Consider the following 16,332-nt stretch of genomic DNA (forward strand, 5'->3'; position numbering starts at 1 on the left):
GCGGTGTGAGAATGAGCCATGCACTTCGGTAGAGTAAGCCAGGAGACTTGGGTTCAAATCCTGGCTGTATTACTACCTTCATGACGTTGGGCAGGGTCTCTGCACCTCAGTTGCCACTTGTAAAATGAAGTGCTAGGATCAGTGCTCTCTAAGGTCCTTCCCAACTCTGCCACATTGATTCCATTAAGGACCAAGTGATGATGGTGCCACCTGCTGGTGGTGTGAGTAATTGCAGCCCAGCTCTATTAGCCAATGCACATACTCCCACTTTCCTCTCCATACAAACAGGTTCCTCTGTGCTCTGGATGTGGGAGGGGGGATGATTTCTAGGATCTGTCGGGTGTCATATCTGTAGGTAGCATACCACTGGTCTGGGATGGGGCTGGGAAAATGGGCAGTGGAATCATGTTGAGTATCTAGCATTTGCTACTTTCACTTCTAGCCATCAAGGGTTTTGTTTCATGAGAAGCAAAAAAAAAAATTATTTTTCAATTATTTAGGAAGCCATCAGGGTAGGAGAATTTGATTCTGTAGCTGTCTTGACTAGAACTGTGGTAATTCTGGGAAGTCCAGTGGGGTTTTCACTGAGGGTAGGACAGGGACGTGAACCTCAGCATCCTGAGGTTGGCCCTTCAGGCCAAAAAATTGGTAGTGCACCCCTAATTCCCATGTTAGAAGAGCATCTGGAACCTGCCATTCATAGAGTCTCTTTTTTTCTCTCATTGGCCTTGCAGATAATTGCTGAGCCTAGCAGGAGTCAGACCCAGCCCAAGGAGTCAGGTCGGAGTCATGTGGGACAGGCTGTAAGTGAGACATTTTGAATGAAGGGGCTTGTTATTGGCCTACTGAAAGGGCAAGGACATCTCAGCCTGTGAGCCCTGGACGATAATCCTGTCCTGGTCTTCAGGGTAGGGGCGCAAGGTGGCAGGATTCCATGGCCAGAGGTTATAGGACCCTGGTTTGAACCTGAGCTCTGCCAGGCTCTGTATGACCTTGAACAAATTTTCTCTTTTGGAGACTCAGTTTCCTCATCTATAAAAGAAGCATTTGGGACAAGATAGTTATAGGATCAGGACTCTAGGGCTGGAAGGGACCTCAGAGGCCATCTGGTAATCCAGCCTTCTCATTCTGTAGATGAAGAAGCTAAGGCCTAGGTAGCCCTGACCCTAAATTCATGACTTGCTCAGGGACACACAGGGTAGTAAATAAACATCAGACAATGATCTTCAAGTCACTCTTCACCCTAAATTTAGGGTCCTGCTTTCCTCCTGCAGAGCACAGCTGGTGTCAACTTGGGAGGCTAGGTAAGAGGAGCAGGAGAAACTCATTTTGGCTTAGGCAGGAGCAGGTTTGGAATGAAATGACATTTATTGAAAAGTGCTTCCTCTGTGTCCAGAAGGGCAGTTAGGGGGCACTTCAGTGGATAGAGCACCAGATCTAGAGTCAGAAAGGCTCATCTTCCTGAGTCCAAATGTGGCCTCAAACACTAGCTGGGTAACCCTGACCAAGTCACTTAACCCCTGCTTGCCTCAGTTTCCTCATCTATAAAATGATCTGGGGAAGGAAATGGCAAACCATTATAGTATCTTCTCCAAGAAAACTCCAGATGGGGTCATGGAGAGTTGAATGTGACTGAAATGACAGAACAACAAATGCGTCCAGTATTATGCTGAGCGCTTGGGGATACAAAGAGAAAATCAAAAACGTCTCTGCTCTCAAAAAGTTAGTGAGGAGAATCTTCCCTAGAGGAAAGTCAGCTGCAGGGCAGATGGAAAGACCCTAGCATCCTCAGACTATGGTTGGGGGTTCTGGGTTAAAGTCCAAGTGACCTGAGGGTTCCAGGAGCAGGCAGAACAGATGATGATGTCCAGCGCCCTGGAGGGTACAGAATCAGAGTTGATGGGAAGGCCCAGTAGGCCACCATCTTACCAGAAAAGCTGTGGTTGGTGTAGTTGTGTGGGTGGGTCTGGGTATGCTAAACAGATGTTCTAGGGGCTCAAGAGGCTCTGCCCACATCCATGGGAGAGGTGGAACACTACAAGGTATCAGGTAGCAGGTGGGCTCAGAGATGACCACAAAAATCACAGGGAGGTTCCACTGCTGCCCTTGGGGATACATTTGTCCCCCTCCCCTCATCAAAGACCATGTAGAAAGGGCCAAAGTCAACCTTCTGAAGACCTCATATGCCAAGGGATCTGGGTTCAAGCCCTGACTCTGCTACTTCTCTCTGGCCTCAGTTTCTTCCACTATAAAGTGGGGGTGTTGGAGCTCTAAAGCTGAGGCCAAATCTTGTCCCTTTCTCCCCTGTCCCACCTCAAAGCCAAAACTCCCCATGACCATCACCCATTTGCATGGTAGGACTTTTTAGAGCCATGTCAGTGGCTAGCTACCAGTGTAGGTGACTGGGCCAGTGTAGACAATGAAGCTAGTATGAACAGTTGGACTGGGGCAGACTGTACAGTGGCACCTGTTAGGCTGGTAGAGGTAGAGTGATAATAGGAGCTGTACCAGTTGTAAAACTAGTGTAGGTGGCTAGGCTGATGTAGATAGCCACACTGGTGTGAATAAATGGTCCAGTGTAGATATTAACATGGTATAGGTAACTAGGCAGGTATAGTCACATAATGTAGGATAAAGTGCAAGTCTTGTTAGGAAGACCTGGGTTCTGATCCTGTTTCTGACACCAGTTGTGTGATCCTAAGGACATCCTTTCTCCCCTCCGAGCCTCAGTTTCCTCATATCAAAAATGGGGGTATTAATACCTGTACTACTGATCTCCAGTGCTAACATCTTAAAGCCACATGTGAAGGGCTGTGTGTCTCAACTATTAGAATTCTCGAGATGATGATTCTAGGTGACTGGGCTGGTGTAGACTAGAAGAGCTGCCAACCCTGGGGTGGCCTGGGATCCTGGGGCCTACCAAGTGCTGCTCCAGGTTCCACTTCTGTCCTCGGGCTGTGCCCTCCTGGGCCCTTTACTGAGCAGTTGGCAAAGGGGAAGTAGATCAGAACTGAGGGAGGACATTCTTAAGAAATTGGGGTCTTTGCCTGGACCTGTGTAGACGAACGGACTGGTGTGGGTCTTGGAATACGGAGTAAGTGTTGGATGTCAGTGGCAGAAGAACTGGATTCTGTGGTGCTCTGGGTGGGTGGGTAGACATCACGCTGCAAGGTGGAACTGTTGAAGGAAGGGCAGGGTCGCCAGGTGTAGATAACAGACAGGTCAGAGTTCTAGGACAGAGTGAGCAGGTATAGACAGCAGTTAGGTCCAGAGTTCCTGGGACAGAGTTGGTAGTTGTAGAGACTGGACATGTAGAGTTCTGGTGTGGTCAGCCCCAGGAAATGAGGGGTCTGTTGTGGGGAAACCTGCTCTATAGAACAGAGCAGAGGGGTCAGCGTGGATCAATGCAGCTGGAGGAGGGAGGAAAGAATATGAGGCAGTTGTGGATAGGAGACAGTGGAAATAGCTTTGGACTTGGAATGGGGGGCCCTAGATTCAAATTCTTGTTGTCTGTGTAATCCTAAGTAAATCCTTTCTCCTCTATGAGTCTCAGTTTCCTCATTTGTGAAATGGGAGTGATCATCCTGGCTGGCAGTAGCTGTGTCAGGGCAGCTATTAGGAATATGGAACACCTCATCAGGCCATTGTTTTCTGGTCTAGATGGGAAATAGGATGGAAAGCAGGGGGTCTAGATAACAGAGGTCCTGTGTTTTTGTGCTGCTTCCTAGCTGTGTGACCTTGGGCCACTCATTTTAAGCACACTTTCCTTCTCTGTAAAATTGTTTTGTAGTTTCAGGGGGGTGTGATCACTGTCTCCAGGTGTCTGAAAAGCTGTCCCAGGGCTGAGGGCAGAGGGCAGAACCAGGGGTGGCTTCAGAGAGGCCAATGGAGACTTGAGGAATAAGAAGAGCTTCCTAATTATGGGAACTGTTCCAAAGTAGATTGGGCTGCCCCAGGACAAAGTGAGTTCCCTGTCACTAGTAACCTTCAGAAAAGGCTGAACTTATACCCACTGGTTGAGTATTCAAGGAAAGGTGGTTGCTCAGGTCAGAGGAGATCACCATAAAGTCCCTTTCTAAATTTTTTTCTTTTTCTACATTTCCATATTAGTTATGTTATGAGAAAAAAAGAAAAGACTGACCAAAAAAACCTCAAGAAAAATGAAGAAAGTAAAAAAGTCTGCTTCAGTCTGTATTCAGACTCCATCAGTTCTTTCTGTGGGAATGGACAATATTTGTCATCATAAGTCCTGCAGAGTTGTCTTGGGTCATTTTATTGCTGAGAAGAGCTAAGTCTTTCATAGCTGATCATCTTACAATTTTGCTGTGACTTTGGACATAGTACAATTCACTTGGGATCAGCTCATGGAAGTCTTTCCAGCTTTTTCTGACAGCATCCTGCTCATTCTTTCTTACAGCAAAATAGGATTCCATCTCAATCATATACCGTATTTGTTCAACCATTCCTCAATCGATGGACATCCCTTCTATTTCCAATTCTTTGCTGCCAGAAAAGAGCTGCTATCAATGTTTTGGTCCATATAGGTCCTTTTCCTTTTGGTTCTTTATCTCTTTTGGGATACAGACCTTTCCTGCTGACCTTCTAAGTTGTCTTTGGCTGGAAATTATTTGACCCCATCCTTTTGTCGGTTCTCCTGCTCCAGGAATTGTTTTGTGACATTATTTCAAGGTGTTCAGAGGGGTTTGGGGGAGAACTCAGGTGAGTCACTGCCTTTTCTTTTTTCTTTTTTTTTTTTTGAATTCAATTCGGCATACCTTTAATTATTTAAAAAAAATTAAAACATTTTTATTTAACGTTTTGAGTTCCAAATTCTATCCCTCCCTCCCCTTCCCCCTCCCTGAGACGGTAAGCTATCAGATATAGGTTATCCATATGCAGTTATAGAAAACATTTCCATATTAGTCATTTTGTACAGGAAGACTTAAATAAAATAAAAAGAATGAAAGAAAGTGAAAAATAGCTGCTTTAGTCTGTTTTCATTCAATATCAGTTCTTTCTCTGGAGGAGGATAGTAGGCTTCATCATGAGTCCTTTGGGATTGTCTTGGATCATTGTATCACTGAGAAGAGCTAAGTCGTTCACATTAATTCCTCAAACAATATTGCTGTTACTGTGTACAATGTTCTCCTGGTTCCGTTCACTTCATTCTGCATCAGTTCATGTAGCTCTTTCCAGATTTTTCTGAAAGCATCCTGCTTGTCATTTCTTATAGCACAATAATATTGCATTACAATCATATACCACAGCTTGTTCAGCCACTTCCCAAGTGATGGGCATCCCTTTGATTTCCAGTTCTTAGCCACCACGAAAAGAACTGCTATAAATATTTTTGTACAAATAGGTCCTTTTCCCTTTTTTTGAATGTCTTTGGGATACAGTGCCACTGCTAGGTCAAAGGGTATGCACAGTTTTATAGCCCTTTGGGCATAGTTCCACATTGTTCACCAGAATGATTAGATTAGTTCACAACTCTATCAGCAATGCATTAGTGCCCAGTTTTCCCACATCCCTTCCAACATCCAGCATTTTCTTTTTTGTGCTATTAACCAATCTGATATGTGTGAGGAGGTATCTCAGAGTTGTTTTAATTTGCCTTTCTCTAGTCAATAATGATTTAGAGCATTTTTTCCTGTAACTGTAGATAACTGATTTCTTTGAAAACTGCCTTTGACCATTTATCAATTAGAGAATGCCTTGCATTCTTATAAATTTGACTCAGTTCTCTATATATTTGAGAAATGCAGCCTCCCTTTTCTAAATTTAAATTTCCCATATGGAGGCAGAGCAAGGAAAACAGCCTAAAACCGGACAGTCTTCCTGGAAGAGGTGAGGGGGATCTGTTTGAGAAGCTTTCGGGGGAAGGAGGAGGGGCCTTAGAGGTAGCACTCAGTCCGGAATGAATTTTCCGGAGTTACAGTGGGAAGAAGTCTGGGCCGATGGTCAGAGCTGCCTTCACGGAAACTCACCTCCTGCCCCTTGCCAGGAAGGACGGGCTTCAAAGGAAGCCCCAAACTCTAAGCATGAAGGGACTCCCTCGGGAGGCTTGCAAAACAGGAAGCGCTCAGAGCCCATTCCAGGAAAGCCTGGCTGGCCCTGGCAGTGAGATGGCCTGCCATGGAGGCAGAGCAAGGGGGGCCTCAGAGTTTCCATCAGGAGCTGGAATCACCTCTCCCACCTGGGGGCCATCCCCTAACGCACACAGGGCTTTGAGAGGGGCAGGACTGCTGTAAGTGTACCTCTTCCATTGACGTGGGACGTGAGCTGCTCACTACAGTATAAACTAGGCAACTGCAGGTGGGCATCCCTGGGTCCCTGAACTCTGAAATTTGAGTCAAGCTGGGCCAGGTTGGGGTGGCCAGGAGTGAAAGAATCCTGCTTCCTGAGCTCCAATGGACTCCAGCCAGAGGACCTTGACCTCTGGAACCAAAAGGGATCTTAGAGAGGGCATCCCAGAGCTGGGGATTTACAGAGAGGAGCCAAGGGCTGGGTGGAGCTGAGGGCAGTGCCTGGGGCTCCTGAAGTTTCATCCACGAGGTCTTTCCCTGGGTTCAGAGGAATCTTTCAGTAGTATGTGGCCAACCTTTGAGAGCTGCTCCCACCCCAATGGTGGCCCCAGGGCTCCCCTTCTTACAGTGATGGCCTCTCCATATTAGGTGAAGACAGACACCTGTGGTTGGCTTGCCCCCTAGGAATGAGCTGACTGAGTATTGTTATTAGCTCTGTGGATATGAGGGTCTGCCTGGTCCCTCTGTGGGGTGTCAGCGGCTACTGTCCCAAGTGGGGTTGAACAACATATGGGGTCGATTGCTTTGGAATATCTGGGCTCTGAGGGTCATTGTGTCCGTTTCCCACCCCCTCCCCCCCCCCCCCCCCCCCCCCCGGCCAATTCTCCAAATGGCATTGAAGAGGAGTGTGTGCTGCTGTTCTGGGGGCTGTGATGTGGTGTGGTGTGTATATGGGTTGTATCTTATTATGTCTGTGGCCTGTTGTGTGACTGGCCCATTGTGTGTCTGTGTCTTATTCCGTGTGTATCTGTGGCTTGTGTGAGTGGTCATATTCCTTCCATACTTTCCACACATTGACCCCATGAGAGTACATTATTATCCCCAGTCCACAGATAAGGAAATTGAGGCTCATAGGAGGCGGTGACTTGCTCAGGGTCACACCGTGAGTCATTTCTCCCAACTCCCACCACTTCTCACAGAAGGCTGGCCGGGCTCACAGGGATATTTGCAGCCTTCAGGGCCATAGAGGGAAGACAAGTGAATGAGTAAGCCAGTAGGCTTAAAAGGCAAGAGGTCCAACTCAACACACAGCCTGTTTTACTAGATCCCTGAGCCCCAGGTGACAAACCCGATGAGGACGGCCCAAGTCCCTGACTTTCCCTCCCCCCCACTCCCAGCTGGCCTCAGCCTTGGCCGATTAGATCAGCAAGGCCTAGCCAGCCTCATCCCGGGAACATTCCAATCATTCCCCCATCAGCACCGGAGCAGAGCGGAGCCAGGGAGGGAGGGCCAGGCACTGGGGAAATTTCCTCCCTCTCAGCCCCTCCTGCCCAGAGCCAGCCAGCCTATCTCAGCCCCACACAGCGTCTGGAAAGTCCTCAGTCCTCTGGCAGGAAGGTGGGCTCTTGGCTCTGGCTACAGTGGGCGGGACAGGACAGAGGTAAGAGTGGTAAATACGCCTATGGGAGACGCTGGGGTTGGGGCTGGTCCTGGGAGGCTTGACACACTCTTCCCTGGGGCCCCTGAATTCATCGTCAGGCACCTGGTACAGGCGGCCCCTGAGTGACCAGATGTAGCAGAGAGTTGAGTACTTCTGCCAGTCCCTGGAGATGGGCCTAGGGAGACTGTACTGGGTCAGCAAGGAAGGTGAGGAGGGAGGGTGGGCCCATGAGGAGCCTGACTGAAGCCTGGGTCTGTTGGACTTGGAGAACCAACAAACCTCCCTCCTCTCCAGGCAGGGCCTATTCCTTCAGCCCAGATCTCTCTGTCTCTGTCTCTGTCTTGGCTTTTCTTCTCTAACTGTCCCTGATTCCAGGTTCCTTCCTTACTGTGACTCAGTTTTTTTAAATGAGAGGACTGGACCAGATAGCCCCTAAGGTTCCCTCCAGCCCTGACCCTGAGTCTGTGCAGTCTGTGTCTGACTCTCTGTTCTGGCTTAATCTCCCTCTCCCCTGCTGGAGGAGTGATCTCCCAGATCACTGTTTCTCCCACATCACGGGGCCCTGTGTTAAGGGGATATCAGGTAATGTCTGATTGGAGGGATGGATGTAGGTAAAGGGGCTATGGTGGAGAGGACAGGGAGGGCCTAAGAGTGAACTTGGTGTGGGTGAGGACAGGGGGCACAGCCTGGCTAAAGAGAAGAAGGTGTGGAGGAGAGGTCAGAGGGAAGTGAAACCCTGTAGTTAAGTCAGGGCCAGAATGGTGAGCCTTATTGCATAGGCTAGGGAATGCTGAGACCGGACCTGTGCACTGAGGGGAAATTGGTTTGGTTTTGTGGGAAAGAAGGCAGGCAGAGGGACCATGGGAAAGATGCAGCACTAAGTCTTGGCTACTGATCCAGTGAGGGCAGGTGGGGAGAGAGGGAGAGAGACCTCGAGGCTGAGCCTGAGGCTGGCAGCGGGAGCTGGGAGGGTCCTGGGAGGAGCATGGCTCGCTCCCCAGTAAGAGGGGGCAGCTTTGGGGAGGGGAGAAGGCTATTCTGTTTCTAAACAGCTTGTAACTTTTTGTCAGTCAGACAGTAGATGCTGCCTTCTTCCAAGGGCTTTAGAATGTTAGAGGAAAACAGCGGCAGGAGTCAAAGGACTCAAGATCCAATCTTGCCTCTCCTAATCAGCTGTGGGACCTTCCTCTCTGTGTGCCTCAGTTTCCCCATCTGTGAAGTCAGGGAGTTGGAATAGATGAGATCTCTTCCAGCTCAGTTCTAGGATCTGTCCCTCTCCTTTATCTGGTCATGTCTCTGAAGCCTCAGTCTAGTTCTATCCTCCACCCACCAAGGGGACATCTCCCTCTGGGCTTCATAGTAGCTTCCCAGCTTCATTTTACGGATGAGGAAAATGAGACCCAGGCAGGTGAGTGACCTATCCAAGGTCACATCTCTAATAAAGGCATCATCTGGACCCTGGTGTGGAGTAGTTCAGCTCACTGGGCATTCACCAGTGAACTTACTTGCTTGTACAGGCTGGACTTTGGGAAGGCTGCAAAGTTTAGATCAGACCTCAGCCCTGCCTTCATGGAGCTTCCAGTCTAGAAGGGGAAGAAGATAGTCAGGCTTCAGAGATCCCATGGGTACCTGGGTCCTTCAGGTGGAGACACTGCACAGGTGAGGAGAAGGAGGGAACGGGACTGAGGGGACCAGGGCCAGGGACTGGACAGAACTGGGGCCTCTCACCACATGTGCCCACCCCTCCTCCACTGGATGCTACACTCGGAGTCTCTATCCACCTCCTTCTGGGCTCCTGGCCTCCCTCCCCATCCACTTTTTTCTGGGCCTCTAGTCTGCTCTGAGATGAGTAACTTGTCCTCCCCCTTTCTGTGAGGGGACAGGCGATGGGGAGGAAGGGGCTTTCAGGCCTGGAGGAGAGATCTGGGCTGAAGGCTCTTAGTCTGAGATGGAGAGAGAAAGAGGCGTTCAGAGAAGATTCCAAGTGAGCCAGGGTCTCTTGGCCTCTTTCTCTGCCTGGGCTGGAGAGGGATTAAACAGCTGATGAAATTCTCAGCTTCTTTCCTGAGTCCTGGTCATGGGGCTTGGATTTTCCCTCCCCTCATTGTGGAAAGGCAGGCTGATCCAGGGCTGAGAGGGATGTCAGTTATGGGCCCAAGGGACCATATACATGTGCATGGCCATGGTCATGGTCCTTCCTGGGGTCTAGTTCACACCTGTGTACACACACACACACACACACACACACACACACACACACACACACACACACACACCATCTTGTGCCCAGAAAGTAGCAGTACCTTGTAAAATGTGCTGTGCCGTCTCTCTTTGTCTCTGTCTCTCTCCCCTCATAACACAATCACACATGTGCCAGCTTGGGGGGGCAGGCAAGCCCCTGTGTCTCTCACTGTGTTTCACACCTCTCCCCTCCCATGTCTTTTTCCCCTCATTGGAGGGCATGGAAAGGGCCTCAGGAACAAAGAGGGGGTGGAGGGGGTGGCATCTTCAGAGCAGTCCCTCCCCCCACCTTGGGGGGGTGGGCACTGATCAGATACAGAATTTTCAATGAGCCCTGGGAAGCCTCAGAGCCAGGCAGGCAGCGAGGGAGGAGAATGAAGTGTTTCCAAAGGAGAAGATTTGTAAGTCAATGAGCCCCAAGCCTGCCCTAAGTACAAGAGACCTGCTCCAGCCTCTCTGTGAGTTTGTGCTTGTACAGATATGGACACGCGGTTCCCACATGGACACGTACAGTCACATGTCCCTGAGACTGTGACCGTGGGTACAGAATGGGGGCTGTCTGTGGGTCAGACCACCACCATGTGATTGGCTCTGGGGGCCCCTCCTAGACAGCTGAGGGGGCCTCCCTGGGCTTTATTGGGGGTATAAATAGTGTGGCCCCTGTGGTGGCAGCAGGCATGTGAGGGCCTGCAGGAGCCTGGCCTCAGGTGGGTGGCTACAAAAGGAGGTGGTGCTCTCATCTCCTAAGGCATCAAGAGTCTATTTACATGTTTAGCCTCAAATACCCCCAAAAAAGGAAGAGGGCCACAGGACTCCTCAGACTTCTGTGGGCAGCCTGGTGGGCTCGGTAGGAGGTGGTCAACCCTCTGTGGACCCCAGTGTGCTTCCCTTAGGGCTGTTGGGGCTTCCTACACATCCACATTGTGGGGTGGTGTGCAGGGAATGTGTGTATCCATAGACCTGTCTACTCCTTGTGCTTATAAGCTCTCATGGGGTGTCTGGCTGTGTCTGATCACAAGAGGCGTCTGGGCCTGAATCTTGCCTCAGTCGTTGTTGCTGAGTTACTTCAGTCCTTTGTGCCCCTATTTGGGATTTTCTGGGCAAAGATAATGGAGTGGTTTATGCTGTTTTCTTTTCCAGCTCATTTTACAGGTGAGGAAACTGAGGCAGACAGGGTGAAGTGACTTGCCTAGGGTCACACAGCTAGTAAATTTCTGAGGCCTCAATCACTGACCAGCTATTTCTGATCAAGCCTCAGTTTCCTTCTCTGTGAATTGTGATTACCCTTCCTTGGCAGATCTAAAACAAGAGTGAAACATTGTGATCATTGTGTGCATCATGTGTGTCTGTGTTCACATGTGGCAGGGGCTGCCAAGTGACACCGCACTAGAGAAAATCCTGAACCTGGAGTCAGGAAGTTTGTTGTTTTTCATGTCCAACTCTCTGTGACCTCACTGGGCACAGAGTTGGGTTTTCTTGGCAGAGATACTGGAGCTGTTAAGCCATTTCTTTTTCCAGTTCATTTTTCAGATGAGAAAAACTGAGGCAGACATGGGTGATATTTCTGGGATCATAGAGCTAGGAAGGGTCTGGGGCCAGATTTGAATTAGGAAAGATGAGTCTTCCTGACTCCAGGTCTGATGCTCTATCCACTGAGCCACCTAGCTGACCTGGAGTCAGAAGATCTGAGTTCAAATATGGTATCAGAAACTTATGAGCTCTGTGACTCTGGACAAGTCACTTATTCACACCTGCCTCAGTTTTCTCATCTGTCAGATGGGAATAGCACTAGTACCTGCCTCTCAGGGTTGTTGTGAGGGTCAAATGAGATACTACTTGTAAAGTTCTATGTAAATGCTAGTTTTTGTGTGTGCCTGTGGAGGTGTGTGTTGGCATGTCCATATGTACATTTGCGGATCCCCACACGTGTTGACATGTCTGTATACATGTTTGCATATGCCCATGTGTGCATTTGCATATCCATACGTGCGTTTGCATAGGTTCTTGTGGGTGTTGGCATGTCTGTCCATGCCTTTGCATGTGTCTGTGGGTGTGTCCAGATGGCACAGCTTTCAGCTCTGAGCTAGGTTGCCTCTTGGCCCCTCCAGGTGCTGAAAGTGTCAGGAGTGCAGGTTCTGAGCTGGATTCTGACCTCATGGGTCATCAGGTCTAACACACACCCAAGTCCTGTCTCTTGCCCTGTTGCCCCCTTCCCCATGGTTGGAGAAACCTAGGGAGATAGGGGAGGGGTGCTTGTGACAAATCCTCAAACATGGGCAGACCCTGGGACTAGCAGCAAAGGGGCCCTGTACCACCATTCTCAGAGATCTGGGAGTAGCAGTGACTGTCCCTTAGGGCAGGCCACAGAGAGACCTTGGACAAGGGAGAGTAGCCCAAGGAGGCTGGAATTCTGTCTTCCCAGAGGGGCCTCAGACAGTGATGGCCTTGTACTTGTAGAGTGATCCCCAGGGCTTTGGCAGGGGGTGAGAGGGCAGCAGCCAGGGTCTCTGAGACAGATCTTTATCCCTGCATTCTGGGCTTGGCCTGGCTCATATCAGGCAGAGAACTGTGGGGTCCGGCCTAGCTCTGACAAGCCCCTGTGTTTCCAGAACCTGAGAGCATGGTGATTTCTGGGGAGTCAGAGGAGATGCCAGTCTGAAGGGGGCAGAATCAGGAAGGGGAGGAATTACGCCCTCGACCGAAAGCCTTGGGGTGAACACTAATCAACCCCTGCTCCTTATCCCTGCAGGATTCTGAGGAGCAGGATGGTGTCCTGGGTGTGGGTGCTGACCCTGTGCGGCTCCTTGTGGCATGTGGGCCACAGCTCAAGGCCCAGGAAGCTGGAATTCTTCCGCAGTAAGACAGAGTTGAACCACCTGGTAGTCGATGACGTATCAGGGACTGTGTACCTGGGGGCTGTGAATGCCCTCTACCAACTCACCGCTGACCTCCAGCTGGTCCACATGGTGAATACAGGGCCTGCACTGGACAACAAAAAATGCACACCCCCCATTGAGCAGAGCCAGTGCCAAGAGGCTGTGCAAACAGACAATGTCAACAAGCTGCTCCTGCTTGACCGGCCGGCTGGGAGGCTGGTGGAGTGTGGCAGCCTGTTCAAGGGCATCTGTGCCCTGAGGGAGCTCGGCAATATCTCCAACCGCATCTTCTATGATGATAGCAGTGGAGAAAAGTCCTTTGTGGCCAGCAACGACGAGAGAGTGTCCACAGTGGGGCTGGTGACCAGCATGGGCAGAGCGGATGGTGAGGGCGGGCCCGCTGAGCGCGTGCTCTTTGTGGGCAAAGGCAATGGGCCTCATGACAATGGGATCATCATCAGCACACGCCTTCTGGACCGGAAGGATGGCAAGGATGCCTTTGAGGCCTACACGGACCACACAGCCTTCAAGGCTGGCTATCTCTCGGCCAACACCCAGCAGTTTGTGGCCGTGTTTGAGGACGGTGACTACGTCTTCTTCATCTTCAACCAGCAAGACAAGCAGCCAGCCAAGAACCGCACCCTAGTGGCACGCATGTGCAAGCAGGACTCCTTCTACTACTCCTACTTTGAGATGGACCTGGAGTGCCATAGCAGCTTGGGGGAGGTGTACAGCATCTGCCATGCAGCCTCCGTGGCCACCCCGGGGGCCCCACCTGGGGCCAGCCAGGTGCTCTTTGCGGTCTTTGGCAGAGATAGTAAGGGAAGTGGTAGCAGCCCCCGCTCTGCCCTGTGCCTCTTCTCCTTGGATGACATCCATCAGAAGATGGAGGAGAACAGGAACAAGTGTTATACGGGTGCCCAGGGCAGTGGCTCCCAGATCTTCTACAAGCCCTTCCATGGGGATGTCCAGTGTGTGAGCCACGGGCCGGTGAGTCTGTCTACAGGGAAAAGAAGGGGAGTTGGGAAGACTGGTGGGAGGCTGGGGGAGCAGGAACACTGAGGGAACACCATTAACCTCCCAGGAAAGGCCTGCCCCCTCCTGGATTCCCACATGGACCATCTCTAGAGACTGACTGCGTGACACAGATGTTGGGAAAACAAAGCACTTAGTTAGCTCCTGCTGCGTGCAGGGCTCTGCCTTTGTGGGTAGCTCTCAGAGTAACACGGGGGAACCCACAAACTCGATGGGGGCACAGGATTGCATGGGAGAGGGTCAGATGAGAAGATATGCCTTGGGCAGAGTTCATTACCAACCTAGGGCTTCCCACTCCAGGCCCGGGGATATTGCAGGGGGGAAGATGAGGGGACAGGGATCTCACTCCTCCCTGGTCTACAGATGGCCAGCCAGAGCTTTCGCTGTGGCTCTGAGCATCTGCCGTACCCCCTGGGCAGCCGGGACAAGCTGGTGGGCACCACTGCGCTGCAGAGAGATGGCCTGAATCTGACGGCAGTGACAGTAACCACTGAAAATGGGCACACTGTGGTCTTACTGGGGACATCGGATGGCCGCATCCTCAAGGTGAGTTGGAGGTGAGGGGGCTGTCAGGCGTGTGGCCTCCCTCCTCCCCGTCTCTGTTCTGCTGCCCTGGGACAGGGAGGATTCAAGTCTGACCTTTGGCCATGAAAGGGGGGGTGTGCATAGCCTAGAGTGAGAATTCCCCCCAGCCAGGGCACATAGGCCTGGGTCCTCCTCCCAGGACACTGACCACTGACACTGATCTGGGGCAGGTCATTCCTCAAGGAGAGGATACCCTGCTCCGTCCTACCTGGGGGTAATGGGCTGTAGTCCCCAAGAAGGGCTCAGCCACAAAGGGTGGCCACCCCTCTGTGGCCAGCTCCTTGACCTTGGCCTGCCTCCCTCTGCTCAGGTGTTCCTGACAGCTGATGATGGGGAGTCCAAGGAATACGGTTCCATCCTTGTGGAGCTTAACAAACGTATCGAGAGAGACCTGCTGTTGTCCGCCAATGGGACTAATCTCTACATTATGACCCAGGACAAGGTATCAGCCCCAGCCAGTGGCAGCAGGCAGCCAAGGGCCTTGCGCTGATTTCTCTGTTAAGCCTGAGAGTCCATCCTGTCCTCCCACTTGTGCAGCTTTGGGCTCTGTGAGGGGTGGGAGCAGGGGATGACAAAGGAGGAGCCCTAGGCCCTGCTCAGAGGGCAGAGCAGGGAGGGCAGAGGCAGAAGCAGAAGCAGGGCCTTGAACTGCCCAGGGGCTGAGCTAGGGGGAGGGAGCGACTCTGAGGCCTACAGGTGGCTAAGGGGGTCCTGGCAGGGTGGGCCAAGCAGAGCTCATGCTCCTTCCTCATTCCTTATCCTGGGAGCCCTTGGCCACTGGGAGCCCTGCGTTGCTATGGAACTGCCTGTGAATACCTCCGACCCTCCCTGTGTCTCTGTCTCTGCCTGTTTCCTCTCCCTCTCTCTGCCTCCAGAACAGTGGGTACCTGATAAGGGGTTGGGGCTGTGTATATGTCTTGGCCTCCCCACCTTTGTCTCTTTCTTTCCCTTCTTTCTTATAATCTGTTCTTTCTCTGGCTCTATTTCCATCTGTCTCTCTCTCCCTCCCTCCTCTCTCTCTTGTTCTCTCTCTTTCCCCCTTTTTCTCTCTCCCTCCTTCATTCTCTTTCTCTCTCCCCCTCTCTCTCCCATTCTCTCCCCTCCTCCCTCCTCTCTTTCTCCCTCTCCTTCCTTGGAGATAATGGGGTAGCCAGGAATCTGGGTCAGCTCACCTCTCTTGTCCCCATGGTGCCTTTGTGGGGGTGGAGCAGGCAGCAGCCAGATTCACTGGGGGATCAGGGTTTACCTGGAAAGTGGCCAGGATACCCGGCGCTGAGGGCAGGGGGGTAGTGCTAATGATATTCAAATCACGTGCCAATGTGCAGGGTACCCGCCTCACTCTTTCTGGCAGTAGGAGACTCCCAGGGAGCTGGTTGTGGTTTGGACAACTTGACCTAGACACAGGGGGCTCCCCAGGAATGCATAGGCAGGAGCCCACAGAGAGGGGGGAGGTCATGGAGCAGAAGCCAAATGTTCTGACCCAATTTTTGCTTGTTCCTCACTTTTTGCAAGCTTCAGCTCTCTCTGAAGATATGGGCCCAAGCTGTGGCTGGGGTGGGGCCAGAGTGTGGGTGAGCTGCCTGGGGGCCGCTTCTGGGGGTGGCTGGCTGGAGGGAGTGCTTGAGCGTTTGGGGTACACCCGTGGACTAGGCCTGGAGGCAGTGCTTTTGACCCACTGGTGTACCTGCCTGGCCCTGTGCCCAGCTCCTACTGTGGGGAGCCCTGGACCCAGCCCTCCCAGTAGATAAGCAGAGATCAGAGACCAGCCAGTATCCAAGTGGGCTGCCACACAGAGCCATAAAAAGGAGGTAGAGTAGGTTAGGCTGCAGGGGTGGGGAACCTACAGCCTCAAAGTCACATGTGGCCCTCTAGGTCCTGGGGTGTGGCCTTTTGACGGAGTCCAAATTCT

General features: G+C 51.5%; 1 protein-coding gene across 8 annotated transcripts in view; it reads left to right on the forward strand.

The window, feature by feature from the left end:
* PLXNB2 (plexin B2) overlaps positions 1-16,332 on the forward strand; it is a 93,221-nt gene that overhangs the window by 50,392 nt on the left and 26,497 nt on the right. For 4 of the 8 annotated variants that reach the window (XM_072596432.1, XM_072596439.1, XM_072596433.1 and 1 more), the window contains 3 exons: positions 12,677-13,793; positions 14,202-14,384; positions 14,734-14,865. In XM_072596432.1, coding sequence (XP_072452533.1) covers positions 12,677-13,793; positions 14,202-14,384; positions 14,734-14,865 — 1,432 coding nt within the window. Of the gene's footprint in view, positions 1-734; positions 804-7,603; positions 7,687-7,768; positions 7,893-9,230; positions 9,346-12,676; positions 13,794-14,201; positions 14,385-14,733; positions 14,866-16,332 lie in introns of those variants that run through there. The other 4 variants (XM_072596436.1, XM_072596437.1, XM_072596438.1 and 1 more) reach the window with 4 other exon arrangements.

Source organism: Notamacropus eugenii, chromosome 3 (assembly GCF_028372415.1).
Source record: "Notamacropus eugenii isolate mMacEug1 chromosome 3, mMacEug1.pri_v2, whole genome shotgun sequence".
NCBI classification, from domain to species: Eukaryota; Metazoa; Chordata; class Mammalia; order Diprotodontia; family Macropodidae; genus Notamacropus; species Notamacropus eugenii.